Source organism: Agelaius tricolor, unplaced genomic scaffold, assembly GCF_023055355.1.
Source record: "Agelaius tricolor isolate 1412-34295 unplaced genomic scaffold, bAgeTri1.0.p SCAF_165, whole genome shotgun sequence".
Classification (NCBI taxonomy): Eukaryota; Metazoa; Chordata; class Aves; order Passeriformes; family Icteridae; genus Agelaius; species Agelaius tricolor.
The window spans coordinates 17,337-42,227 of NW_027269425.1; the positions used below are offsets into that span (position 1 = coordinate 17,337).

Below are 24,891 nucleotides of genomic sequence, written 5' to 3' on the forward strand. Positions count from 1 at the left end.
TGCCGCCGGGCCTGCCAATCAAATCACCGCGCTGCTATTGGTGGAAACCCGTTAGGATCCGCCCACCATGACGCGCTGTGTATTGGTTCTCGGCGCGCCGCGCGCTGATTGGTTACCTGCTTTGACAAGCAGCCCTCTTATCCAATCAGACCCGCGAACTCACGTTGCCCTGGCGACGCCGCAATTTCCTGCCTGTCCGCTACCACGGCAACCACGCAGAGCGATTAGGCGGGGCCAGGCGCGCTTTTTGAGGCGGTGATTGGCCGAGCGCGCTGTCAATCAGCGACGTGGCTTCCGGCGGCGGGACGGGCCCGCGCCGCCGCCGCAGCCGCCGCCCCTCCCGGTACCGGCGGGGCCTGAGGGGACCTGGGGGTTCCTGAGGGGATTTTGGGGCTCCTGAGGGGTCCCCGGGGCTCCTCGGGGCTCCCGGAGGTCCTTGGGAGGCCTCGAGGCCCTTTCCGAGCCGGGGATGCCCCGCCCGGTCCCGCCCGGTTGGGCCCGGCCGAGCCCTGAGGGGAGGGCGGGGCCGGGGTGGGGCCCGTGAGGGAAATTTGGGGAGCCTGAGGGGATTTGAGGGGTTTTGGGGCGTTCTGAGGGGATTTGGGGATGGAAATGGAGAAATTCAGCTGAAAATTGGGGATTCGGGGGGTCCTGAGGGGGATTTGAGGGGTTTTGGGGCGTTCTGAGGGGATTTGGGGATGGAAATGGGAAAATTCAGGTGAAAATTGGGGATTCGGGGGGTCCTGAGGGGGATTTGAGGGGTTTTGGGGCGTTCTGAGGGGATTTGGGGGTGGAAATGGGGAATTTGGGGGTCCTGAGGGGGTTTTTGGAGTTCTGAGGAGATTTTGGGGTCCTGAGGGGATTTTGGGGTGGAAATGGGGAATTTGAGGAGGAAAATTGGGAATTTTCTGGGTTCTGAGGGGAATTTGGGGATCTTGAGGGGAATTTGGGGATCTTGAGGGGAATTTGGGGTGAAAATGGAGAATTTGGGGGATCCTGAGGGGAATTTGGGGATCCTGAGGGGATTTGAGGGATTTTGGGGCATTCTGAGGGGAATTTGAGGTGAAAATGGCGATTTTGGGGTGAAAATTGAGGATCTGGCAGATTCTGAGGGGAATTTGGGGTGAAAATGGCGATTTTGGGGTGAAAATTTGGGATCCGGGAGATCCTGAGGGGATTTTGGGGTCCTGAGGGGATTTTGGGGTTTCTGAGGGGATTTTTGGGGTCCTGAGGGGATTTTGGGGGATTCTGAGAGGATTTGGGGGTGGAAATGGGGAATTTGAGGTGAAAATGGGGAATTTGGGGTGAAAAGTGGAGATTTTGGGGGATCCTGAAGGGATTTTGGGGTGAAAATTGGGATTTTTGGGGGGTCCCAGGGAAGATTTGGGGGCCAATTTATGAACCCCAGTTGTAATTTTGGGGTGAATTTGAGATTTTTCAGGGGATTTTCTTCGGGGTTTCTCACCCAAATCCCCACAGAGGGAAAAATTCAGGATTCTCTAAATTAATTTAATTTAAATTTCAGATTTTTCTCCCCATTTTAGGCGCCATGGAGGTGACACCAGGGTGCAAACTTGAGGTTTTTTAATGGGGTTTTTTTGCCATTTCTGACCCCAAATCTCCGGGAATTTTCCCTCCTTGACCCCCCCTCCCCCTGAGGACCCAATTCAGGTTAATTTTGAGATAATTTAATTTAAATTTCACATTTTTTCCCCATTTTAGGTGCCATGGAGGTGACGGTTGAGGGGACAAAAACTGAATTTTCTCATGGGGTTTTTTGCCATTTCTGACCCCAAATCTTTGGGAATTTTCCCTCCTTGACCCCCCCTCAAACTGAGGACCCAATTCAGATTAAATTTAGGTTAAATTTGGGACAATTTAATTTAAATTTCAGATTTTTTTGCCCCATTTTAAGCGCCATGGAGGCGATGCCTTAGGGCAGAATTGAAGTTTTTTAATGGGTTTTTTTTGCCATTTCTGACCCCAAATCTTTGGGAATTTTCCCTCTTTGAGCCCACCTCCCCCTGAGAACCCAATTTAGGTTAAATTTGGAATAAATTTTGGATAATTTAATTTAAATTTCACTTTTTTTCTCCCCATTTCAGGCGCCATGGAGGTGACGATTGGGGACCAAAAACTGAATTTTCTTTTTTTGGTTTTTTTGCCATTTCTGACCCCAAATCTTTGGGAATTTTTGCTTTTAGACCCCACCTCCCAGAGAAGGGACATTTTGGGTTAAATTTATGATTTTTTTTAGATTAAATTTGGGATTTTTTGGTCCCCCTGTAGCTGCCATGGAGGTGATGCCTTAAGGCAGAATTGACCTTTTTTAATGGGGTTTTTTGGCCATTTCTGACCCCAAATCTTTGGGAATTTTCCCTCTTTAACCCCACCTCCCACAGAAGGGACATTTTAGGTTAAATTTATGATTTTTTCTATATTAAATTTGGGATTTTTCTGCCATTTTAGCTGCCATGGAGGTGACACTGGAGGACAGAATTGAGGTTTTTTAATGGGGTTTTTTGGCCATTTCTGACCCCAAATCTCCGGGAATTTTCCCTTTTTGACCCCCCCTCCCCCTGAGGACCCAATTCAGGTTCAATTTGAGATAATTTAATTTAAATTTCACATTTTTCTCCCCATTTCAGGCGCCATGGAGGTGACGGTTGAGGGCACAAAAACTGAATTTTCCCATGGGGTTTTTTGGCCATTTCTGACCCCAAATCTTTGGGAATTTTCACTGTTTGACCCCACCTCCACCTGGGGCCATAATTTAGGTTAAATTTGGGATAATTTAGGTTAAAATTTGTGCTTTTCCTGCCCCTTTTAGGAGCCATGGAGGTGACGGTTGAGGGCACAAAAACTGAATTTTCCCATGGGGTTTTTTGCCATTTCTGACCCCAAACCTCCGGGAATTTTCACTGTTTGACCCCACCTCCCCCTGAGGACCCAATTCAGGTTAATTTTGAGATAATTTAATTTAAATTTAGTATTTTTTTCCCCTTTCAGGAGCCATGGAGGTGACGCCGCAGTCCAAACTTGGGGTTTTTTAATGGGGTTTTTTGGCCATTTCTGACCCTAAATCTTTGGGAATTTTTGCTTTTAGACCCCACCTCCCACAGAAGGGACATTTTAGGTTAAATTTATGATTTTTTCTATATTAAATTTGGGATTTTTCTGCCATTTTAGCTGCCATGGAGGTGACACTGGAGGACAGAATTGAGGTTTTTTAATGGGGTTTTTTGGCCATTTCTGACCCCAAACCTCCGGGAATTTTCCCTCCTTGACCCCCCCTCCCCCTGAGGACCCAATTCAGGTTCAATCTGAGATAATTTAATTTAAATTTAGTATTTTTTTCCCCATTCCAGGAGCCATGGAGGTGACGGTTGGGGGTCAAAAACTGAATTTTCTCATTGGGTTTTTTGCCATTTCTGACCCCAAATCTTTGGGAATTTTCCCTCTTTGAGCCCACCTCCCCCTGAGAACCCAATTTAGGTTAAATTTGGAATAAATTTTGGATAATTTAATTTAAATTTCACATTTTTTTTCCCCATTTTAGGCGCCATGGAGGTGACGGTTGAGGGCACAAAAACTGAATTTTCCCATGGGTTTTTTTGCCATTTCTGACCCCAAATCTCCAGGAATTTTCCCTCCTTGACCCCCCCTCCCCCTGAGGACCCAATTCAGGTTCAATTTGAGATAATTTAATTTAAATTTAGTATTTTTCTCCCCATTCCAGGAGCCATGGAGGTGACGGTGGGCACGGCGGCGCTGGCCCTGGCGCTGCTGCTGCTGCCGCTGCTCTACGAGCGCTGGGGCTCCTTCCGCTTCTTCTGCAAGATGGGGTTTTACAACGGCTGGATCCTGCTCCTGGCCCTGCTGGCCATCCCCCTGTGCGCCCTCAGGGGCAGGGATGTGGAGAACATGAAGTGAGAGGGGATTTTGGGGCCATTTCAGGGGATTTTGGGTCATTTCAGGGCCATTTCCGGTGAATTTGGGTCAGTTCGGGGCCACTTCCGGTGAATTTCTGTCATTTTTGGGGTGGTTCTGGGGTGGTTTTGGGGTGGATTTGGGGCTCCTGGCCCTGCTGGCCATTCCCCTCTGTGCCCTCAGGGGCAGGGACGTGGAGAACATGAAGTGAGAGGGGATTTTGGGGGGAATTCAGGGGATTTTGGGTCACTTTGGGTCGGTTATTGGGGTTTATGGGGTGTTTATGGGGGATTTTAGGGTGGTTTTGGGGCTCCTGGCCCTGCTGGCCATCCCCCTGTGTGCCCTCAGGGGCAGAGACGTGGAGAACATGAAGTGAGAGGGGATTTTGGGCTGAATTTGGGCACTTTTGGGTCAGTTCGGGGCCATTTCGGGCGGTTTTGTGTCATTTATTGGGGTTTATGGGGGATTTTTGGGGGGATTTTGGGGTTTTATAATGGCTGGATCCTGCTCCTGGCCCTGCTGGCCATCCCCCTGTGTGCCCTCAGGGGCAGGGACGTGGAGAACATGAAGTGAGAGGGGATTTTGGGCTGAATTCGGGCAGTTTTGGGTCAGTTATTGTGGGTTTTGTGTCATTATTGGGGTTTATGGGGGATTTTTGGGGGGATTTTGGGGTTTACAATGGCTGGATCCTGCTCCTGGCCCTGCTGGCCATCCCCCTGTGCGCCCTCAGGGGCAGGGACGTGGAGAACATGAAGTGAGAGGGGATTTTGGGCTGAATTTGGGCAGTTTTGGGTCAGTTATTGTGGGTTTTGTGTCATTATTGGGGTGTTCATTGGGGATTTTGGGGTTTTATAATGGCTGGATCCTGCTCCTGGCCCTGCTGGCCATTCCCCTGTGTGCCCTCAGGGGCAGGGACGTGGAGAACATGAAGTGAGAGGGGATTTTGGGGTGAATTTGGGCGGTTTTGGGTCACTTATTGGGGTTTATGGGGGATTTTGGGGGGATTTGGTGTGGTTTTGGGGATTTGGGGTGGCTATGGGGAATTTTGGGTGGTTTATGGGGGATTTGGGGTTTCTATGGGGGATTTGTGGTTTCTATGGGGTTCCTATGGGATATTTGTGATTTCCATGGGGTTCCTATGGGGAATTTGTGATTTCCATGGGGTTCCTATGGGGAATTTGAGGTTTTATGGGGTTTCCATGGGGTATTTATGGTTCCTATGGGGTTCCTATGGGATATTTGTGATTTCTATGAGGTTCCTATGGGGGATTTGGGGTTTTATGGGGTTTCCATGGGTTGTTTGTGATTCCCATGGGGTTCCCATGGGGTTCCTGTGGGATATTTGTGGTTTCCATGGGGTATTTTTGATTTCCATGGGGTTTCTCTGGGATATTTGTGTTTCCCACGTGGTTTCTATGGGGTTTCTATGGGGGATTCATGGTTTCTATGGGGTATTTGGGGTTTTTATGGGGTTCCCATGGGGTATTTGTGGTTCCTCTGTGATTTCCATGGGTTCTCTGTGTTTCCTATGGGATATTTGTGATTTCCATGGGGTTCCTCTGGGATATTTGTGATTTCCATGGGGTTCCTCTGGGATATTTGTGTTTCCCACGTGGTTTCCATGGGGTTTCTATGGGGTATTTCTGGTTTTTATGGGGTTTCTATGGGGTATTCATGGTTTCTATGGGGTATTTGGGGTTTTTATGGGGTTCCCATGGGGTATTTGTGGTTCCTCTGGGGTATTTGTGGTTCCTCTGTGATTTCCATGGGTTCTCTGTGTTTCCTATGGGATATTTATGATTTCCATGGGGTTCCTCTGGGATATTTGTGATTTCCATGGGGTTTTTGTGGGATATTTGTGGTTTCCACGTGGTTTCCATGGGATATTTGTGCTTTCCATGGGATTCCTGTGGGATATTTGTGATTTCCATGGGATATTTGTGATTTCCATGGGGTTTTTGTGGGATATTTGTGATTTCCATGGGATATTTCTGGTTCCTATGGGATATCTGTGATTTCCATGGGGTTCCTATGGGATATTTGTGGTTCCATGGGATATTTGGGGTTTCCATGGGGTTTCCATGGGGTATTTGGGGTTTTCATGGGGTTTTTGTGGGATATTTGTGATTTCCATGGGATATTTCTGTTTCCTGTGGGATATTTCTGTTTCCTGTGGGATATTTGTCATTCCTATGGGATATTTGTGATTCCCATGGGGTATTTGTGATTTCCATGGGGTTTCCATGGGATATTTGTGATTTCCATGAGGTTCCTGTGGGATATTTGTGGTTCCTATGGGATATTTGTGGTTCCCATGTGGTTTCCATGGGGTTCCTCTGGGATATTTGTGATTTCCATGGGGTTCCTCTGGGTTATCTGAGTTATTTCTGGGTTTTCTATGGGGTTTCTATGGGATATTTGTGGTTCCTATGGGATATTTCTGTTTCCCACGTGGTTCCCATGGGGTTCCTCTGGGATATTTGTGATTTCCATGGGATATTTGTGATTTCCATGGGGTTCCTGGGGGATATTTGTGATTTCCATGGGATATTTGTGGTTCCTGTGGGATATTTCTATTTCCTATGGGATATTTCCGTTTCCTGTGGGATATTTCTGTTTCCTATGGGATATTTCCGTTTCCTATGGGATATTTCTGTTTCCTGTGGGATATTTCCGTTTCCTGTGGTATATTTCTGTTTCCTGTGGGATATTTCTGTTTCCTGTGGGATATTTCTATTTCCTGTGGGATATTTCTGTTTCCTGTGGTATATTTCTGTTTCCTGTGGGATATTTCTATTTCCTGTGGGATATTTCTATTTCCTATGGGATATTTCTATTTCCTGTGGGATATTTCTGTTTCCTGTGGGATATTTCTATTTCCTGTGGGATATTTGTGTTTCCTGTGGGATATTTGTGATTTCCATGGGGTTCCTGGGGGATATTTGTGATTTCCATGGGATATTTGTGGTTCCTGTGGGATATTTCTATTTCCTATGGGATATTTCCGTTTCCTGTGGGATATTTCTGTTTCCTATGGGATATTTCTGTTTCCTGTGGGATATTTGTCTTTCCTGTGGGATATTTCTGTTTCCTATGGGATATTTCTGTTTCCTGTGGGATATTTCTGTTTCCTGTGGTATATTTCTATTTCCTGTGGGATATTTCTGTTTCCTGTGGGATATTTCTGTTTCCTGTGGGATATTTCTGTTTCCTGTGGGATATTTGTGATTTCCATGGGGTTCCTGTGGGATATTTGTGATTTCCATGGGGTTCCTGGGGGATATTTGTGATTCCCATGGGATATTTGTGGTTCCTATGGGATATTTCTGTTTCCCCTGAGTTCTCCCCTGTTCTCCCCGTGCCCCTGACCCCGCTGTGTCCCCCCAGGATCATCCGGGGGCTGATGCAGCACGTCAAGAGGCTCTATGGGATCCGCATGGAGGTCAGGGGGGCGCAGCACTTCCCGCCCCGCCAGCCCTACGTGGTGGTCAGCAACCACCAGAGCTCCCTGGACCTGCTGGGTATGGGGCTGACCCATGGATCTGACCCACAGATAGCCCTGACCCCATAGATCCTGATCCTATAGAGCCCTGACCCCATAGAAACCCCATAGATCCCTGCCCCATAGAGCTCTGACCCCATAGATCCTGACCCCATAGAGCCCTGACCCCATAAAGTGACCATTGCCAGTGGTCAGCAACCACCAGAGCTCCCTGGACCTGCTGGGTATGGGGCTGACCCATAGATCCCCATAAAAACCCCATAGAAACCCCATAGATCTGACCCACAGATAGCCCTGACCCCATAGATCCCCATAAAAACCCCATAGATCCTGATCCCATAGAGCCCTGACCCCATAGAGTGACAGCAACCACCAGAGCTCCCTGGACCTGCTGGGTATGGGGCTGACCCACAGAAACCCCATAGAAACCCCATAGATCCCTGACCCATAGAGCCCTGACCCCATAGAGCCCTGCCCTATAGAGCCCTGACCCCATAGAGTGACCATTGCCAATGGTCAGCAACCACCAGAGCTCCCTGGACCTGCTGGGTATGGGGCTGACCCATAGAAACCCCATAGAGCCCTGCCCCATAGAGCCCTGACCCCATAAAAACCCCATAGATCCTGATCCCATAGAGCCCTGACCCCATAGATCCCGATCCTATAGAGCCCTGACCCCATAGAGTGACCATTGCCAGTGGTCAGCAACCACCAGAGCTCCCTGGACCTGCTGGGTATGGGGCTGACCCATGGATCTGACCCACAGATAGCCCTGACCCCATAGATCCTGATCCTATAGAGCCCTGACCCCATAGAGTGACAGCAACCACCAGAGCTCCCTGGACCTGCTGGGTATGGGGCTGACCCATAGAATATCCATAAAAACCCCATAGATCTGACCCACAGATAGCCCTGACCCCATAGATCCTGATCCTATAGAGCCCTGACCCCATAGATCCCCATAAAACCCCATAGAGTGACAGCAACCACCAGAGCTCCCTGGACCTGCTGGGTATGGGGCAGCCCCATAGAGCCCCAAACTCTCCCCAGCCCCACACGTGCCCCACACACCCCAAACCTGCCCCATAACCCCAAATGTGCCCCATAACCCCAAAGGTGCCCCATAACCCCACACACCCCACAGACCCCAAACGTGCCCCACAGACCCCATACATGCCCCATAACCCCCAGGGATGCTGGAGCTGCTCCCAGATTGCTGCTTCCCCATTGCCAAGCGGGAGCTGCTTTACATGGGCAGTTATGGGGCAGGTGTAGGACACCCCATAGACCCCACATGTGCCCCATAACCCCAAACATGCCCCACAGACCCCATACATGCCCCATAACCCCCAGGGATGCTGGAGCTGCTCCTGGATCGCTGCATCCCCATCGCCAAGCGGGAGCTGCCCTATATGGGTGGCTATGGGGTGGCTATGGGGCAGCTGTAGGGTGGCTATAGGGCACCCCACACACCCCATAACCCTATAACCCCCCCAGGGATGCTGGGGCTGCTCCCAGATCGCTGCGTCCCCATCGCCAAGCGGGAGCTGCTCTACATGGGGGGCTATGGGGTGGCTATGGGGCAGCTCTGGGACACCCCATAGACCCCACACACCCCATAACCCCATAACCCCCAGGGATGATGGAGGTGCTCCCGGATCGCTGCGTCCCCATCGCCAAGCGGGAGCTGCTCTACATGGGCGCCGTGGGCGTCGTGTGCTGGCTCGGGGGCATCATCTTCATCGACCGCAAACGCACCCACGACGCCATCAGCGTCATGGCCGAGGCCGCCCACACCATGCTCAGCCAGGACGTGCGTTTGGGGGTGGTTATGGGGGGATATGGGGGGCTATGGGGTGATACAAGGTGGTTATGGGGTGGTTATGGGGTGATACAGGGTGGTTATGGGGTGGTATGGGGTGGTTATGGGTGGTTATGGGGTGATACAAGGTGGTTATGGGGCAGTTATGGGGTGCTACGGGTGGTTATGGGGTGCTGTGGGGTGGTTATGGGGGGCTATGGGGTGATACAAGGTGGTTATGGGTGATAAGGGGTGGTTATGGGGTGGTTTAGGGGTGTTATGGGGTGGTTACGGGGTGATACAGGGTGGTTATGGGGTGGTTATGGGGTGCTATGGGTGGTTATGGGGTGATACAAGGTGGTTATGGGGTGGTTATGGGGCGGTTATGGGGTGGTTATGGGGTGCTATGGGACCCACGACGCCATCAGCGTCATGGCCGAGGCCGCCCACACCATGCTCAGCCAGGACGTGCGTTTGGGGGGTCAAGATGGGGGGATATGGGGTGATATGGGGTGGTTATGTGGGGCTGTGGGTGGTTATGGGGTGTTATGGGGTGATTATGGGGGGCTATGGGGTGGTTATGGGGTGATACAGGGTGGTTATGGGGCGGTTATGGGGTGATATGGGGTGGTTATGGAGTGATACAAGGTGGTTATGGGGTGATACAAGGTGGTTATGGGGTGATTATGGGGTGGTTATGGGTGGTTATGGGTGGTTATGGGGTGATACAGGGTGGTTATGGGGTGGTATGGGGGGCTATGAGTGGTTATGGGGGGCTATGGGGTGATACAGGGTGGTTATGGGGCAGCCATGGGGCGGTTATAGGGTGGCTATGGGGTGGTTATGGGGCAGTTATGGGGTGGTTACGGGGCAGTTCTAGGGTGGTTATGGGGCAGTTACGGGGCAGCCATGGGGCAATTATGTCACGGTTATGGGGCAGTTACAGGGCAGCCATGGGGCGGTTATGGGGTGGTTATAGGGCGGTTCTAGGGCGGCTATGGGGCAGCCCCACAGCCCGTCCTGCCCCACAGGTGCGCGTCTGGGTGTTCCCCGAGGGCACGCGCAACCACAGCGGCTCCATGCTGCCCTTCAAGCGCGGCGCCTTCCACCTGGCCGTGCAGGCACAGGTACCTGGGGGCTGTGGGGCGCTGTGGGGTGTTATGGGGTGGGTATGGGGCTCTATGGGGTGGGTATGGGGTGGTTATGGGGTGGGTATGGGGTGGTTATGGGGTGCAGCTCCATGCTGCCCTTCAAGCGCGGCGCCTTCCACCTGGCCGTGCAGGCACAGGTACCTGGGGGCTGTGGGGCGCTGTGGGGTGGGTATGGGGTGGGTATGGGGCTCTATGGGGTGGTTATGGGGCGCTATGGGGTGGGTATGGGGCGCTATGGGGTGGTTATGGGGCGCTATGGGGTGGCTATGGGGCACTATGGGGTGCAGCTCCATGCTGCCCTTCAAGCGCGGCGCCTTCCACCTGGCCGTGCAGGCACAGGTACCTGGGGGCTGTGGGGCGCTGTGGGGTGGTTATGGGGTGGGTATGGGGCTCTATGGGGTGGGTATGGGGCGCTATGGGGTGGGTATGGGGCGGTTATGGGGTGGTTATGGGGAGTTATGGAGGCCTATAGGATGTTATGGGTTGTATGGGGTGGTTATAGGATGGGTATGGGGCACTATGGGGTGGTTATGGGGCAGCTGTGGTGTTCATGAGGCAGTTATGGGGCAGTTATAGGGCTGTTATAGGGGCAGTTATGGGGCAACTTTAAGGTGGTTATGGGGCAGTTACAGGGCAGTTACGGGGCAGTTATAGGGCAGTTATGGAGCAGTTACAGGGCAGTTATGGGGCAGTTATGGAGCAGTTATAGGGGCAGTTATGATGTGGTTATGGGGCAGTTACAGGGCAGTTATGGGGGCAGTTATGGGGGCAGTTATGGGGCAGTTATAGGGGCGGTTATGGGGCAGTTATGAGGCAATTATGATGTGGTTATGGGGCAGTTATAGGGTGGTTATAGGGGCAGTTATGGGGCAGTTATGGGGCAGTTATAGGGCAGTTATGGGGCAGTTATAGGGGCAGTTATAGGGGCAGTTATAGGGCAGTTAAAGGGCAGTTATGGGGCAGTTATGGGGCAGTTATAGGGCAGTTACGGGGCACTTATAGGGCAGTTAAAGGGCAGTTATGGGGCAGTTATAGGGCAGTTATAGGGGCAGTTATGGGGCAGGAGGAGCCCCCCCGAGCCCATGCTGCCCCACAGGTCCCCGTTGTCCCCATCGTCATCTCCTCCTACCAGCACTTCTACAGCAAACGGGAGCGGCGCTTCACGGCCGGTCAGGGCACGGGGGAAATGTGGGGCTGGGGGGCAAATGTGGGGCTGGGGGGCAAATGTGGGGCTGGGGGGTTCATATGGGGGTGGGGGGTTCATGTGGGGCTGGGGGGCACCTGTGGGGCTGGGGGGCAAATGTGGGGCTGGGGGCTTCATGTGGGGCTGAGGGGTTCATATGGGGCTGGGGGGTAAATGTGGGGCTGGGGGCAAATGTGGGGCTGGGGGGTTCATATGGGTCTATGGGGGATTTGTGGGTCTGGGGTTTCTGGTGAGTCTGGAGTCCCAATGTGGGTCTGGGGTCTCTCTATGGGTCCCAGTGTGGGTCTGGGGTCCCAATGTGGGTCTGGGGTCTCTCTATGGGTCTGGGGTCTCTCTGTGGGTCCCAATGTGGGTCTGGGGTCTCTCTATGGGTCTGGGGTCTCTCTATGGGGTATTTATGGGTCTGGGGTCTCTCTATGGGTCCCAATGTGGGTATTTATGGCCCCGCCCCCAGGCGAGTGCGTGATCCAGGTGTGGGTCTGGGGTCTCTCTATGGGTCTGGGGTCCCAATGTGGGTATTTTTGGCCCCGCCCCCAGGCGAGTGCGTGATCCAGGTGCTGCTCTGGGGTCTGTCTGTGGGGTCTCTCTCTATGGGTCCCAGTGTGGGTCTGGGGTCTCTCTCTATGGGGTCCCAATGTGGGTCTGGGGTCTCTCTATGGGTCCCCCTGAGGGTATTTATGGGTCTGGGGTCTCTCTGTGGGTCTGGGGTCCCAATGTGGGTATTTGTGGCCCCGCCCCCAGGCGAGTGCGTGATCCAGGTGTGGGTCTGGGGTCTGTCTGTGGGGTCTCTCTATGGGGTATTTATGGGTCTGGGGTCTCTCTATGGGTCCCAACGTGGGTCTGGGGTCTCTCTGTGGGTCTGGGGTCCCCCTGAGGGTATGTTTGGCCCCGCCCCCAGGCGAGTGCGTGATCCAGGTGCTGCCCCCGCTGCCCACTCTGGGCCTGGCTCCGGCCGATGTCCCGGCGCTGACCGAGCGCGTGCGGGCGGCCATGCTGGACGCCTTCGAGGCGCTGTCGGCCGAGCTGCGGCCCCCGGGCACCGCGGCCACTCCGGCCACTCCGGCCACCCCCGGTGACCACCCCAGTGACCACCAGAGTGACCACCTGAGGGACCCAAGGAGTGACCACCCCAGTGACCGCCCCGGGAGTGACCGCCCCAGTGACCACCCCAGTGACCGCCCCAGTGACCACCTGAGGGACCACAGGAGTGACCACCCCAGGAGTGACCCAAGGAGTGACCACCTGAGGGACCCCAGGAGTGACCCAAGGAGTGACCACGCAAGGAGTGACCCAAGGAGTGACCACCAGAGTGACCGCCCCAGTGACCACCCAAGGAGTGACCCCAGGAGTGACCACCCCAGTGACCACTCCAGGAATGGCCACCCCAGTGACCACCCCAGTGACCACCCCGGGAGTGACCACCAGAGTGACCCCAGGAGTGACCCAAGGAGTGACCGCGCAAGGAGTGACCACCTGAGGGAGCCTGGGAATGACCGCCCCAGTGACCACCCCAGGAATGACCACTGGAGTGACCAACACAACCACACGGCCACCCAGAGTGACCCCCAGAGTGACCAGCACAGCCCCATGGCCTCGAATGACCCCTGGAGTGACCCCCAGTGTCCGGCAGTGACCCAGAGTGACCCCCAGAGTGACCCCCGGCCCTGCAGCCCCACAGGGGACCCAGCAGTGGGGCAGGGACTGAGCCCCAAGTGGAGCCTGGACTGACCCACAAGTGGGGCCCAGAGTGACCCCAAAGTGGGGACAGAGTGACCCCCAAGTGGGGACAGAGTGACCCCTAAGAGGGGACAAACTGACCCCTGAGTGGGGACAAACGGACCCCAAAGTGGGGCAGGGACTGACCCACAAGTGACCCCCGAGTGGGGCCCGAGTGAGCCCTGAGTGGGGACAAACTGAGGCACGAGTGGGGCCTGGACTGACCCATGGCAGGATGTGGGGCTGACCCCCAAGTGGGGCCTGGGCTGACCCCCAAGTGTGGCCACAACTGACCCCGGAGTGGGGACAAACTGACCCCCAAGTGGGGACAAACTGACCCACAAGTGTGGCCTGGACTGACCCCTAAGTGGGGACAAACTGACCCCCGAGTGGGCACGGACTGACCCCCAAGTTGGACACGGTTTGACCCCAAAGTGTGGCCACAACTGACCCCCAAGTGGGGACAAACTGACCCCAAAGTGGGGACAAACTGACCCCTAAGTGGGGCCCGAAGTGACCCCCAAGTATGGCCTGGACTGACCCCCAAGTGGGGACAAAGTGACCCCCAAGTGGTGTCCGGAGTGACCCCTAAGTGGGGACAAAGTGACCCCCAAGTGGTGTCCGGAGTGACCCCCAAGTGGGGCCCAGGGTGCCCCACGGCCGGGGCGTGGCCGGGGCGTGGCCGGTGCTGATTGGCCGCCGCAGCCAAGCCCCGCCCCCTCGATGCTGTGTATTTATTTTGGGGAGGGGGAGGGGGCGCGGATTTTGCCAAATTTCCCTCCCGGCCCCGCCCGGGGCCCCCCCCAGCTTTTAATAAACCCCCCCCAAAATCCCCCCCAAAAAAATCATTGTGGGGTGCTGTGACATCACTGTGACGTCATCGGGGTGGGGATGATGATGTCATCAAAGGGGGAATCATTGGGGGGAGGGGGTCCCGGGGTGTTGGGGGCTCCGGTTTGGGGCATTGGGGGGGGGGGGGTCCTGGGGGTTGGGATTGGGGCTGGGATTGGGATTGGGATTGGGGCTGGGATCGGGATTGGGGCTGGGATCGGGATTGGGGCTGGGACCAGGACTGGGACTGGGATTGGGATTGGGGCTGGGATTGGGATCAGGACTGGGGCTGGGATCGGGATTGGGGCTGGGATCAGGATTGGGGCTGGGATTGGGGCTGGGGCTGGGATTTGGGCCGGGATTTGGGCTGGGATTGGGATGGGACTGGGATCAGAACTGGGATTGGGATTTGGGCTGGGATCAGGACCAGGATTGGGACTGGGATTGGGATGGGACTGGGATTTGGGCCAGAATCAGAACTGGGATTGGGATTTGGGCTGGGATCAACCAGGACTGGGATCAGAACTAGGATTTGGATTTGGGCTGGGATCAGGACCAGGACTGGCACTGGGATTGGGGCTGGGATCAAACAATGGAACTGAGACCAAGATTGGAACTGGGATTGGGGTCGGGATTGAGACTGGGATGAGGATTTGGGCTGGGATCAAGATTGGGACTGGGACTGGGACCAAGACTGGGACTGGGATTGGGGCTGGGACTGGGATCAGGACAATGGGACTGAGACCAAGATTGGGACTGGAACCAGGGCTGGGATTTGGAAGGGATCAGGATGATGGGGCTGGGACCAAGATTGGAACTGGGACTGGGATTGGAACTGGGCTGGGACTGGGATCGGGACTGGAACTGGGACTAGGACGAGGATTGGGGCTGGGATCAAGATGATGGCGCTGGGACCAAGATTGGAACTGGGACTGGGATCAGAACTGGGACTGGGACGAGGATTGGGACTGGGATCAATATTGGGGACTGGGATTGGGTCTGGGACCAAGATTGGGACTGGAACCAGGACTGGGATTTGGAAGGGATCAAAATGATGGGGCTGGGACCAAGATTGGAACTGGGACTGGGATTGGAACTGGGACTGGGATCAGAATTGGGCTGGGACTGGGATGAAGGCTGGAACTGGGACTGGGACGAGGATTGGGGCTGGGATCAAGACTGGGACTGGGATTGGGATTGGGATTTGGGCTGGGATCAAGACACTGAAACTGCAACCAAAACCCAACTGAAACCCCCAAAACCCCAACCTCGCCACCACAAAAAACACCCAAAAAACCCCACGAAATTTTCCCAAACTCTCTTTAATTCTCGCTCCTCAGCAGGCCCCGCTCGGCGTCCCTGCGCTTCCCGCAGAGGCCGCAGCCGAACGGGCGCTCCCCGGTGCCGTGGTCACTCCTCTGTCCGGAGTGCAGGTGCTTGGCCAGGTCCGAGCGCTGCCCGAAGCTCTGCCCGCACCTGTTGGCCACGCCCGGGCGGGGTTCGGGGCGGCCACGCCCCCTCGGGCGGGCCTTGGAGCTTCGGGCGCTGTCCGGAGTGGCCGGAGAGTGACCGCTGGGAGTGGTCAGTGCGGGGTGGGCGCGGTGGTGGCGCTGAAGGCGGCAGAGCCTGGAGAAGGTTTGGCCGCAGTCCGGACAGGCCAGGGGGCAGCGGGCAGTGCTGGGGGGGGCATCGGTGTGGGCATCGGTGTGGGCATCGGTGTGGGCATTGGTGTGGTCATTGATGTGGTCATCGGTGTGGTCATTGATGTGGTCATCGGTGTGGGCATTGGTGTGGTCATCTGGGTGGTCATTGATCTGGTCATTGATCTGGTCATCGGTGTGGGCATCTACGTGGTCATCGATGTGGTCATCCAGGTGGGCATCCATGTGGTCATCGGTGTGGGCATCTGGGTGGGCATCTGGGTGGTCATTGATGTGGTCATTGATGTGGTCATCCATGTGGTCATCTGGGTGGGCATCAATGTGGTCATCTGGGTGGTCATTTACGTGGTCATTGATGTGGTCATCAATGTGGTCATCGATGTGGTCATTGATGTGGGCATCGGTGTGGGCATCTGGGTGGGCATTGATGTGGTCATTGATGTGGTCATCCATGTGGTCATCTGAGTGGTCATCGGTGTGGTCATCTGAGTGGGCATCGGTGTGGGCATCGGTGTGGTCATTGATGTGGTCATTGGTGTGGTCATCGGTGTGGTCATTGGTGTGGTCATCTGGGTGGGCATCCATGTGGTCATCCATGTGGTCACCTGGGTGGTCATTGATGTGGTCATCGATGTGGTCATCAATGTGGGCATCCATGTGGGCATTGATGTGGTCATCTGGGTGGTCATTGATGTGGTCATCGCTGCTGTGCTGCTGGCCACTGCTGGGGTTGGGCTGTTGGTCATTGTTGTCGATGTCCATCTGTCCAGAGCCGCCTCGCTGACCGCTGCTGCGGTCACTGCTCTGTCTGGAGCTGCCTTGCTGACCCCTGCCATGGTCACTCCTCTGGCCAGAGCCACCGCGCTGACCAGAGCTGTGGTCACTCCTGTGTCCGGGACCATCCTGCTGACCGCTGCCGTGGTCAGTGCTGTGTCCGGAGCCGTGGTCAGTGCTGTGGTCAGTGCTGTGGTCACTCTGGTGCCTGGCCAGGGCCATGCTGCGGTCATTGCTGTGTCTGGAGCCATGGTCACTCAGGTGGTCACTCACATGGTCAGTGCTATGATGGTCACTCCCATGGTCACTCCCGTGGTCACTCCCATGGTCACTCCTGTGGTCAGTGCTGTGATGGTCACTCCCGTGGTCACTCCCGTGGTCACTCCCGCGGTCACTCCTGTGGTCACTCCTGTGATGGTCACTCCTGTGGTCACTCCCATGGTCACTCCTGTGGTCACTCCCGTGGTCACTCCCATGGTCACTCCCGTGGTCACTCACATGGTCAGTGCTGTGGTCACTCCCGCGGTCACTCCTGTGGTCACTCCCATGGTCAGTGCTGTGATGGTCACTCCTGTGGTCACTCCTGTGGTCACTCCCGTGGTCACTCCGATGGTCACTCCAATGGTTACTCCTGTGGTCACTCCTGTGGTCACTCCTGTGGTCACTCCGGTGGTCACTCCTGTGGTCACTCCCGTCCGTGCCCTCGCTCCCCCCGCGGGTCTTTGCGCCCCCCTCCCCCACCCCGCCCCTCCCCCCCCCCACCCCGGCGCTTCGGCGCCATCGCCGCCCCTCCCCCACCCCCGGATCGGGGGGAAACGCCCCAAAAATCCCGGATGGGGGAGGGGGAGGGGATCCCGGGGCTGCCGCGGCCGCTCCGGACAAAGGAGGAGGAGGAGGGGGAGGGGGAGGAAGAGGAGGAAGAGGAAGAGGAGGAGGCGCCGACCCAGGAAGTTCAAACCCCCGGGGGCTGCGAGGAAAATAAAAATATTAAAAAAAAAAATTAAAAAAAAAAAAAATTTAAAAAAACACAAAAAGGGGGTGGGAGACCCCCCGCCCCTCCCCCACCCCGCTAAACCCCTCCCCCTCATTAAAGCCCCTCCCCCTCATTAAAGCCCCTCCCCCAAATCCGCCCCGTTTCCGTTTTTTTTTTTTGTTGGTTTTTTTTTTTTGGGGGGGAGGAATTGAGGAATTTTGGCGCCGTTCCCATCCCCCACCCGCGACCCCTCCCCCCCCCCCCAAAATTTCCCGAATTTTCTTTTTTTTGGGGGTTGGGGGGGGGGGGGAGGGGGCAGAGATCGCACGGGCGGCGGAGGTGGGGGAGGGGCTTTAATGGGGGGGAGGGGAGGGGCGGGGGGAGCCCCCCAGGGACATTTTGGGGCCATTTTGGGGCAATTTCGCTCCTTTTTTGTCCTCCCCTGGTGACACCGGAGGGGCCCCGACACTGGGGGGGGGGAGTTTGGGGTCACCCGAAGGCCCGGGATGGATTTAGGGGGGTCTGGAATGGATTTCCAAAAGTCTGGAATGGATTCTTGGGGTCTGGGATGGATTTGGGGGTTCAGGAATGGATTCCGAAAGTCTGGAGTGGATTCCCAAAAGTCTGGAGTGGATTTTGGGGGGGATTCTGGAATGGGATTCATTAGTCCGGGGTGGATTTTGAGGGTCCGGAATGGATTCCCAAAGGTCAGGAATGGATTCCCAAGGCCTGGAATGGATTCTTGGGGTCCGGGATGGATTTGGGGGGGTCCGGAATGGATTCCCAAAAGTCTGGAATGGATTTTGGGGGGCGGTTCTGGAATGGGATTCATTGGTCCGGGGTGGATTTTGAGGGTCGGGAATGGATTCCCAAAGGTCTGGAATGGATTCTTGGGCTCAGGAATGGATCCTTGGGGTCTGGAATGGATTTGGGGGGGTCCGGACTGGATTCCTGAGGTCAGGAATGGACTCTTGGAGTCTGGAATGGATTTGGGGGTTCAAGAATGGATTCCCAAGGTCTGGAATGGATTCGGGGGTTCAGGAATGGATTTCCAAGATCTGGAATGGATTTTGGGGAATCCAGAATGGATTTTGGGGTTCAAGAATGGATTCTTGGGGTCTGGAATGGATTTTGGGGATCCGAAATGGATTCTTGGGGTCTGGAATGGATTCCTGTGGTTAGGATTGGATTTTGGGGTTCAGGAATGGATTCCCAAGATCAGGAATGGATTCTGGGGTTCAGGAGTGGATTTTGGGGATTTCAGGAGTGGATTTTGGGGTTTCAGGAGTGGATTTTGGGTTCCCGGGGTCCCCCCACAGCTCCGTGGCCACGGGAACGTCCCCTCGAGTCCCCTCCCCCCCTGTCCAACGCCTCTGGGGGGGTCCCAGGCCTGGAATGGCCCCAGTTCGGGAATGGCCCCAGTTCTGGAAGGTTCCAGGTTCCGGAGGGGTCTCAGTTCTAGAAGGTTCCAGGTTCTGGAAGGTTCCAGTTCCAGAGAGGTCCCAGTCCCAGTTCTGGCTCCAGAGGGGTCCCGGTTCCAGAAGGTTCCAGGTTCCGGAAGGTTCCAGGTTCCAAAGCTGTTCCAGGTTCCGGAAGGTTCCAGGTTCCAAAGCTGTTCCAGGTTCTGGAGGGTCCTGCTCCCAGTTCCGGCTCCAGGTTCCGGTTCCGGAGGGTTCCCAGCACCGGTTCCAGTCCCAGTTCCAGAGCTTTCCCAGCCCCAGTTCTGGTCCTGGTTCCAGTCGTGGTTCCGGTCCCAGTCCTGGTTCCAGTTCCAGGGTTTGTGTGGTTCCGGTTCCAGTTCCAGTCCTGGTTCCGGAAGTTTCTCTGTCCTGGTCCCAGTTCAGGTCCTGGTTTTAGTCCTGGTTCTGGAAGTTTCCCTATCCCAGTTCTGCTCCCAGTTCCGGTTCTGGTTCCAGTTCCGGTTCCAGTTCCAGTCCTGGTTCTGGAAGTTTCCCGATCCTGGTTCCAGTTCTGGTTCCGGTTCCAGTTCCAGTTCCAGTTCCAGTCCCAGTTCTGGTTCCAGTACCAGTTCCAGTTCCAGTTCTGGTTCCAGTTCCAGTTCCAGTTCCGGTTCCGGTCCCAGTTCCAGTTCCGGTTCCGGTTCCAGTTCCAGTTCCGGTTCCAGTCCTGGTTCTGGAAGTTTCCTGGCCCTGGGGGTGGTTCCAGTTCAAGTCCCAGTTCCAGTCCTGGTCCCGGTTCCGGTCCCAGTTCCGGTTCCGGTTCCAGTCCCAGTCCCAGTTCCAGTTCTGGTTCCGGTTCCGGTCTTTCCTAGCCCAGGTGCAGCCGCTGGTGCCGGATGAGGGCGGAGCTTCCCCCGAAGCCCTTCCCACAATCCCCGCAGGTGTAGGGCGTGGCACAGGCGAGGGGCGTGGCACAGGCCAGGGGCGTGGCACAGGCCAGGGGCGTGTCCGCAGCGTGCCCGTGCAGGTGTGCCAGGAGGGCGTGGCCATCTGCAAACCCCGCCCCGCAGCGCTGACAGCTGTGCCCAGGTGTGCAGGTGTGCCCAGGTGTGCAGCTGTGCCCAGGTGTGCAGCTGTGCCCAGCTGTGCCCTTCCTCCTCCTCCTCTTCCTCCCCTCCTCCTCCTCCTCCTCCTCCTGGTCCTGCAGCCCGTGGGCGCGGCGGTGCTTGAGGAAGGCGGAGCTATAACTGAAGCCCCGCCCACACTCCGTGCAGGTGTAGGGCCTCTCGCCCAGGTGCGCCCTCAGGTGAGCGCTGAGGTTGGCGCTGCGGCCGAAGCTCCGCCCACACTGGCCACACCCGAAGCGCCGCTGGCTCACCTGGTGCAGCCGCAGGTGCCGCGCCAGCTGCGGGGCGTGGCCGAAGCCCCGCCCACAATGGCCGCAGGTGTGCGGGCGCTGGCCCAGGTGCGTGGCCAGGTGGGCGTTGCGGTTGGAGCTGCGCGTGAAACCTTTGCCGCACGCCAGGCAGGTGAAGGGCTTCGAAGGGGGCGGGGCTTGCTGCTGGCTCCGCCCACAGCCGCGCCGGCCACGCCCGCGGCGGGAGCCACGCCCCGAGGGAGGCGGGGGGAGGAGGGGGGAGGGGGAGGGAGGGGGGAGGGGACAGGGAGGGGGAGGGGAGGGGGAGGGGAGGAGGAGGAGGGAGTCCAGCGTGGGGGGAGGGGCGGGGTCGGGCTCCTCGGGGGCGGGGTCGTCATCGCTCGGGGGGGCGGAGTCGTCTGGGGGGAGAAAAGGAAGGGGCGGAGTTAGGGGGGAATAATGGGGGGATAATGGGGGGAATAATGGGGGAAATAATGGGGGGAAATAGAGAAAATAATGGGGGGAATTTGGGGGAAAATAGAGAAAATAATGGGGGAAAATAAGGAAAATAATGGGGGAAATTTGGGGGGAGTAGTGGGGGAAAATTGAGGGAAATAATGGGGGAAATTTGGGGGAAATAATGGGGGAAAATAGAGAAAATAATGGGGGAAATTTGGGGGAAAATAGAGAAAATAATGGGGGAAAATAAGGAAAATAATGGGGGAAATTTGGGGGGAGTAGTGGGGCAAAATAGAGAAAATAATGGGGGAAAATAGGAAAAATAATGGGGGAAATAATGGGGGAAATAGGGAAAATAATGGGGGAAAAAATGGGGGAAATAATGGCGGAAAATAGGGAAAATAATGGGGGAAATTTTGGGGAAATAGGGAAAATAATGGGGGAAATAATGGCGGAAATAATGGCGGAAAATAGGAAAAATAATGGGGGAAATAATGGGGGAAAATAGGGAAAATAATGGGGGAAATTTTGGGGAAATAGTGGGGAAAAATTGGGGGAAATTTGGGGGAAAATAGGGAAAATAATGGGGGAAATAATGGGGAAAATGGCGGAAATAATGGGGGAAATAATGGGGAAACTATGGGGAAAATAATGGGGGAAATAATGGGGGAAAATGGAGAAAATAATGAGGGAATTTTGGGGAAAAATAGAGAAAATAATGGGGGAAATTTGGGGGAAATAATGGTGGAAATAATGGGGGAAAATGGAGAAAATAATGGGGGAAATTTTGGGGAAATAGTGGGAAAAAATTGGGGGAAATAATGGGGAAAATGGCGGATATAATGGGGGAAATAATGGGGAAATAATGGGGAATAATGGATAAAATAATGGGGAATAATGGGGAAATTTTGGGGAAAATTATGGGGGAATAATGGGGAAATAATGGGGGGATAATGGGGAAAATTATAGGGAATAATGGGGAAATTTGGGGGAAAATTATGGGGAATAATGGGGAAATAATGGGGGGATAATGGGGGAAATAATGGGGGAAAATTGGGAAAAAATGGGGAATAATGAGGAAATTATTGTGAAAATGATGGGGAAATAATGGGGAAAATAATGGGGAATAATGGGGAAATTATTGGGAAAATTATGGGGGAATAATGGGGAAAATAATGGGGGAATGGGGGAAAAATGTGGAGAAATTGGGAAAAATTGGGAAAAATGGGGGAAATGGGGAAATAATGGGGGAATAATGGGGAAAATTATGGGGAATAATGAGGAAAATAATAGGGAATAATAGGGAAATTATTGGGAAAATAATGGGGAATAATGGGGAAATTATGGGGAATAATAAGGAAAATTATTGGGAATAATGGGGAAAATTAAAGGGAATAATGGGGAAATTTTGGGGAAAATTATGGGGGAATAATGGGGAAAATAATGGGGAAAATAATGGACGAATAATGGGAAATAATGGGGGAAATAATGAGGAAATAATGGGGAAAAAATGGGGAATAATGGGGAGATTATGGGGAATAATGGGAAAATAATGGGGAATAATGGGGAAAATTATGGGGAACAATGGGGAAATTTTGGGGATAATTATGGAGGAATAATGAGGAAAGTTATGGGGGAATAATGGGGAAAATTATGGGGGAATAATGGGGAATAATGAGGAAATAATGAGGAAAATAATGGGAAAATAGGGGAAAAATTGGGAAAAAAATGGCGAAAAATTGGGGAAAAATGGGGTAAATGGGGGAATAATGGGGGGAAATAATGGGGAAAATAATGGGGAATAATGAGGAAATAATGAGGAAAATAATGGGAAAATGGGGGGAAAATTGGGAAAAAAATGGGAAAAAATGGGGAAAAAAATGGAAAAAAAATGGAAAAAAATTGGGAAAAATTTGGGAAAAAATTGGGAAAAATGGGGGAAATGGGGAAATTGGGGTGGGGGAATTGGGTCTGGGGGCTGAGGCCTGGGGAGGGGTCCCCGCTCACCCGCAGGGGCCACCCTGAGGATCTCCCACTCCTTGGAGTCGTTGGGGTCGGGCACCCCCAGCTCCTCCTCGGGCTCCAGCCTGGACACGATGTTGGGCTTGGGGATGGGGAAATCTGGGTGAAAAAAGGCAAAAAATGGGAAAAAAAGGGAAAAAAAAGGGAAATTTGGGGTGGTTGTGGTTCGGTTTCATTCCAGATCCAGGGGGTTTGTGGCTGGTTTGGGGGGTTTGGAGGAAAAGGGGATTTTGGGGTGGTTATTTTGGGGAGGGGGATTTTTGGGATAATTTTGGGGGGATAATTTTGGGGTGGTTATTTTGGGGAGGGGGATTTGGGGAGGATTTTGGGGTGATTTTTTTGGGGGGGATAATTTTGGGGTGGTTATTTTGAGGAGAGGGATTTTGGGGGAGGATTTTAGGGAGGATTTGGGGTGATTTTTTGGGGTGGTTATTTAGGGGGGTTATTTTGGGGAGGGGGATTTTTGGGGGGTTTATTTTGGGGGGGATAATTTTGGGGTGGTTATTTTGGGGAGGGGGATTTTGGGGGGTTATTTAGGGGGGTTATCTTGGGGAGGATTTTGGGGGATATTTTGGGGAGGGGATTTTGGGGAGGATTTTTGAGGGATAATTTTGAGGGATAATTTTGGGAGGGGGATTTTGGGGAAAGGGATTTTGAGGAGAATTTTGGACGAGGATTTTGGGGAGGAGGATTTTGGGGAGGGGGATTTTGGGGAGTATTTTGGGGAGTATTTTGGGGAGGACTTTGGGGAGGATTTTGGGGGAGAATTTTGGGGAGGGGACTTTGGGAAGGATTTTGGGGGAGGATTTTAGGGAGGATTTGGGGTGATTTTTTGGGGTGGTTATTTTGGGGAGGGGGATTTGGAGGAGGGGGATTTTGGGGGGATAATTTTCGGGAGGGGGATTTTGGGGAAAGGGATTTTGAGGAGAATTTTGGAGGAGGATTTTGGGGAGGAGGATTTTGGGGAGGGAGATTTTAAGGGAGGATTTTGGGGGGATAATTTTGGGGTGGGGGATTTTGGGGGGGTTTATTTTGAGGAGGGGGATTTGGGGAGAGAATTTTAGGGGGAGAATTTTGGAGGAGGATTTGGGGTGATTTTTTGGGGTGGTTATTTGGGGGGGTTATTTTGGGGAGGAGAATTTTTGGGGGGATAATTTTTAAAGATAATTTAGAGGGTTAATTTTGAGGAGGGGGATTTTAAGGAGGGGGATTTTGGGGATAATTTGGGGCATAATTTTGCAAAGTTGTTTTGACGAGAAGGATTTTGAGGATGAAGATTTTGAGGAAGGGGATTTGGGGAGGATTTTGGGGATGGGGATTTTGAGGATAATAAGGATTTTAAGGACGGGGATTTTGGGCATAATTTGGGGATTATTTGGGGGGTTTATTTTGAGGGGTTATTTTGGGGAGGAGGATTTTGAGGAGGGGAATTTGGGGAGGATTTTGGGGAGGGGTTTTTGAGGATGATGAGGATTTTAAGGAGGGGGATTTTGAGGATAATTTTTAAAGATAATTTAGAGGGTTAATTTTGAGGAGGGGGATTTTAAGGAGGGGGATTTTGGGGATAATTTGGGGCACAATTTTGCAGTTATTTTGACGAGAAGGATTTTGGGGAGGGGGATTTTGAAGAAGGGGGATTTTAGGGACAATTTGGGGATCATTTTGGGGGGGTAATTTTGAGGGGTTATTTTAGGGAGCAGGATTTTGAGGAGGGGGATTTTGAGGATAATTTGGGGATATTTTGGGGGTAATTTGGGGATATTTTGGGGATAATTTGGGCATCATTTGGGGATATTTTGGGGATAATTTGGGGATATTTTGGGCATCATTTGGGGATCATTCGGGGATCATTCGGGCATCCTTCGGGGGCTCACCCAGCAGGATCAGGGACTCGTAGCTCTCCTGCATGGCGCCGCCTCCTCCGCTCGGACCGAGCCGGGCACGGGGGGCGGACTCGGCACCCCCAGGGACCCCCAGGGACCCCCGGGCACCCCCAGGCACCCCCAGGGACCCCCGGGCCGGGCGATGCTCGGGGGGCCCGGGGCTCCCCCGGCCCGGCCGCTCCGGGAAGCTCCGCCCGGGAGCGGATGGAGCCGCCGCCGCCGCTGAC

At 54.1% G+C, this 24,891-nt stretch overlaps 3 protein-coding genes and 2 long non-coding RNA genes across 22 annotated transcripts; 1 reads left to right on the top strand and 4 right to left on the bottom strand.

The window, feature by feature from the left end:
- The first annotated feature begins 203 nt into the window (after positions 1-203).
- Positions 204-13,357, top strand: AGPAT1 (1-acylglycerol-3-phosphate O-acyltransferase 1). 17 transcript variants are annotated; one of them, XM_071420814.1, is made up of 10 exons: positions 2,482-2,659; positions 3,201-3,379; positions 3,571-3,929; positions 7,318-7,451; positions 9,070-9,245; positions 10,265-10,360; positions 11,481-11,553; positions 12,487-12,692; positions 12,867-12,908; positions 13,002-13,316. In XM_071420814.1, the coding sequence occupies exons 3-10, from the start codon at positions 3,745-3,747 to the stop codon at positions 13,314-13,316; spliced, it is 1,227 nt and encodes a 408-aa protein (XP_071276915.1). In that variant the 5' UTR covers positions 2,482-2,659; positions 3,201-3,379; positions 3,571-3,744. The 17 variants fall into 17 exon arrangements, with proteins under 17 accessions (XP_071276904.1, XP_071276907.1, XP_071276908.1 ...); XM_071420809.1 differs by having other exon boundaries at positions 12,487-13,152; positions 13,222-13,357; XM_071420810.1 differs by having other exon boundaries at positions 12,487-12,908.
- On the bottom strand, positions 1,771-2,485 carry LOC139587008 (uncharacterized). 2 transcript variants are annotated; one of them, XR_011678125.1, is made up of 2 exons: positions 2,394-2,485; positions 1,771-1,827 (listed from the first exon to the last, which is right to left on the bottom strand). It is a non-coding gene; the product is annotated as an uncharacterized lncRNA (long non-coding RNA). The 2 variants fall into 2 exon arrangements; XR_011678124.1 differs by lacking the exon at positions 2,394-2,485 and adding an exon at positions 2,212-2,277.
- LOC139587007 (uncharacterized) lies at positions 7,441-8,386 on the bottom strand. Its single transcript, XR_011678123.1, has 4 exons — positions 8,278-8,386; positions 8,047-8,159; positions 7,821-8,015; positions 7,441-7,649 (listed from the first exon to the last, which is right to left on the bottom strand). It is a non-coding gene; the product is annotated as an uncharacterized lncRNA (long non-coding RNA).
- Positions 13,358-15,441: 2,084 nt separating the features above from the next.
- Positions 15,442-17,519, bottom strand: LOC139587000 (protein starmaker-like). Its single transcript, XM_071420792.1, has 2 exons — positions 16,657-17,519; positions 15,442-16,572 (listed from the first exon to the last, which is right to left on the bottom strand). The coding sequence occupies exons 1-2, from the start codon at positions 16,790-16,792 to the stop codon at positions 15,458-15,460; spliced, it is 1,251 nt and encodes a 416-aa protein (XP_071276893.1). The 5' UTR covers positions 16,793-17,519; the 3' UTR covers positions 15,442-15,457.
- Positions 17,520-17,843: 324 nt separating this feature from the next.
- Positions 17,844-24,891, bottom strand: LOC139587002 (zinc finger protein 239-like). The gene is made up of 4 exons (XM_071420794.1): positions 24,656-24,891; positions 22,767-22,880; positions 19,792-20,719; positions 17,844-19,755 (listed from the first exon to the last, which is right to left on the bottom strand). The coding sequence occupies exons 1-3, from the start codon at positions 24,687-24,689 to the stop codon at positions 19,812-19,814; spliced, it is 1,056 nt and encodes a 351-aa protein (XP_071276895.1). The 5' UTR covers positions 24,690-24,891; the 3' UTR covers positions 17,844-19,755; positions 19,792-19,811.

Coding starts and splice junctions, on each gene's coding strand:
- LOC139587002 (XM_071420794.1), bottom strand. CDS start 24,689: ATGCAGGAGAGCTACGAGTCCCTGATCCTGCTGG. Junction 22,881..24,655: donor CGAGTCCCTGATCCTGCTGG/GTGAGCCCCCGA, acceptor TTTTTCACCCAG/ATTTCCCCATCCCCAAGCCC. Junction 20,720..22,766: donor CCTCAGGGTGGCCCCTGCGG/GTGAGCGGGGAC, acceptor TTCTCCCCCCAG/ACGACTCCGCCCCCCCGAGC.
- AGPAT1 (XM_071420803.1), top strand. CDS start 3,745: ATGGAGGTGACGGTGGGCACGGCGGCGCTGGCCCTGGCGCTGCTGCTG. Junction 9,246..10,264: donor ACACCATGCTCAGCCAGGAC/GTGCGTTTGGGG, acceptor CCTGCCCCACAG/GTGCGCGTCTGGGTGTTCCC. Junction 11,554..12,486: donor GGAGCGGCGCTTCACGGCCG/GTCAGGGCACGG, acceptor CCCCGCCCCCAG/GCGAGTGCGTGATCCAGGTG.
- LOC139587000 (XM_071420792.1), bottom strand. CDS start 16,792: ATGGCCCTGGCCAGGCACCAGAGTGACCACAGCACTGACCACAGCACT. Junction 16,573..16,656: donor CCACAGCTCTGGTCAGCGCG/GTGGCTCTGGCC, acceptor GCGGTCAGCGAG/GCGGCTCTGGACAGATGGAC.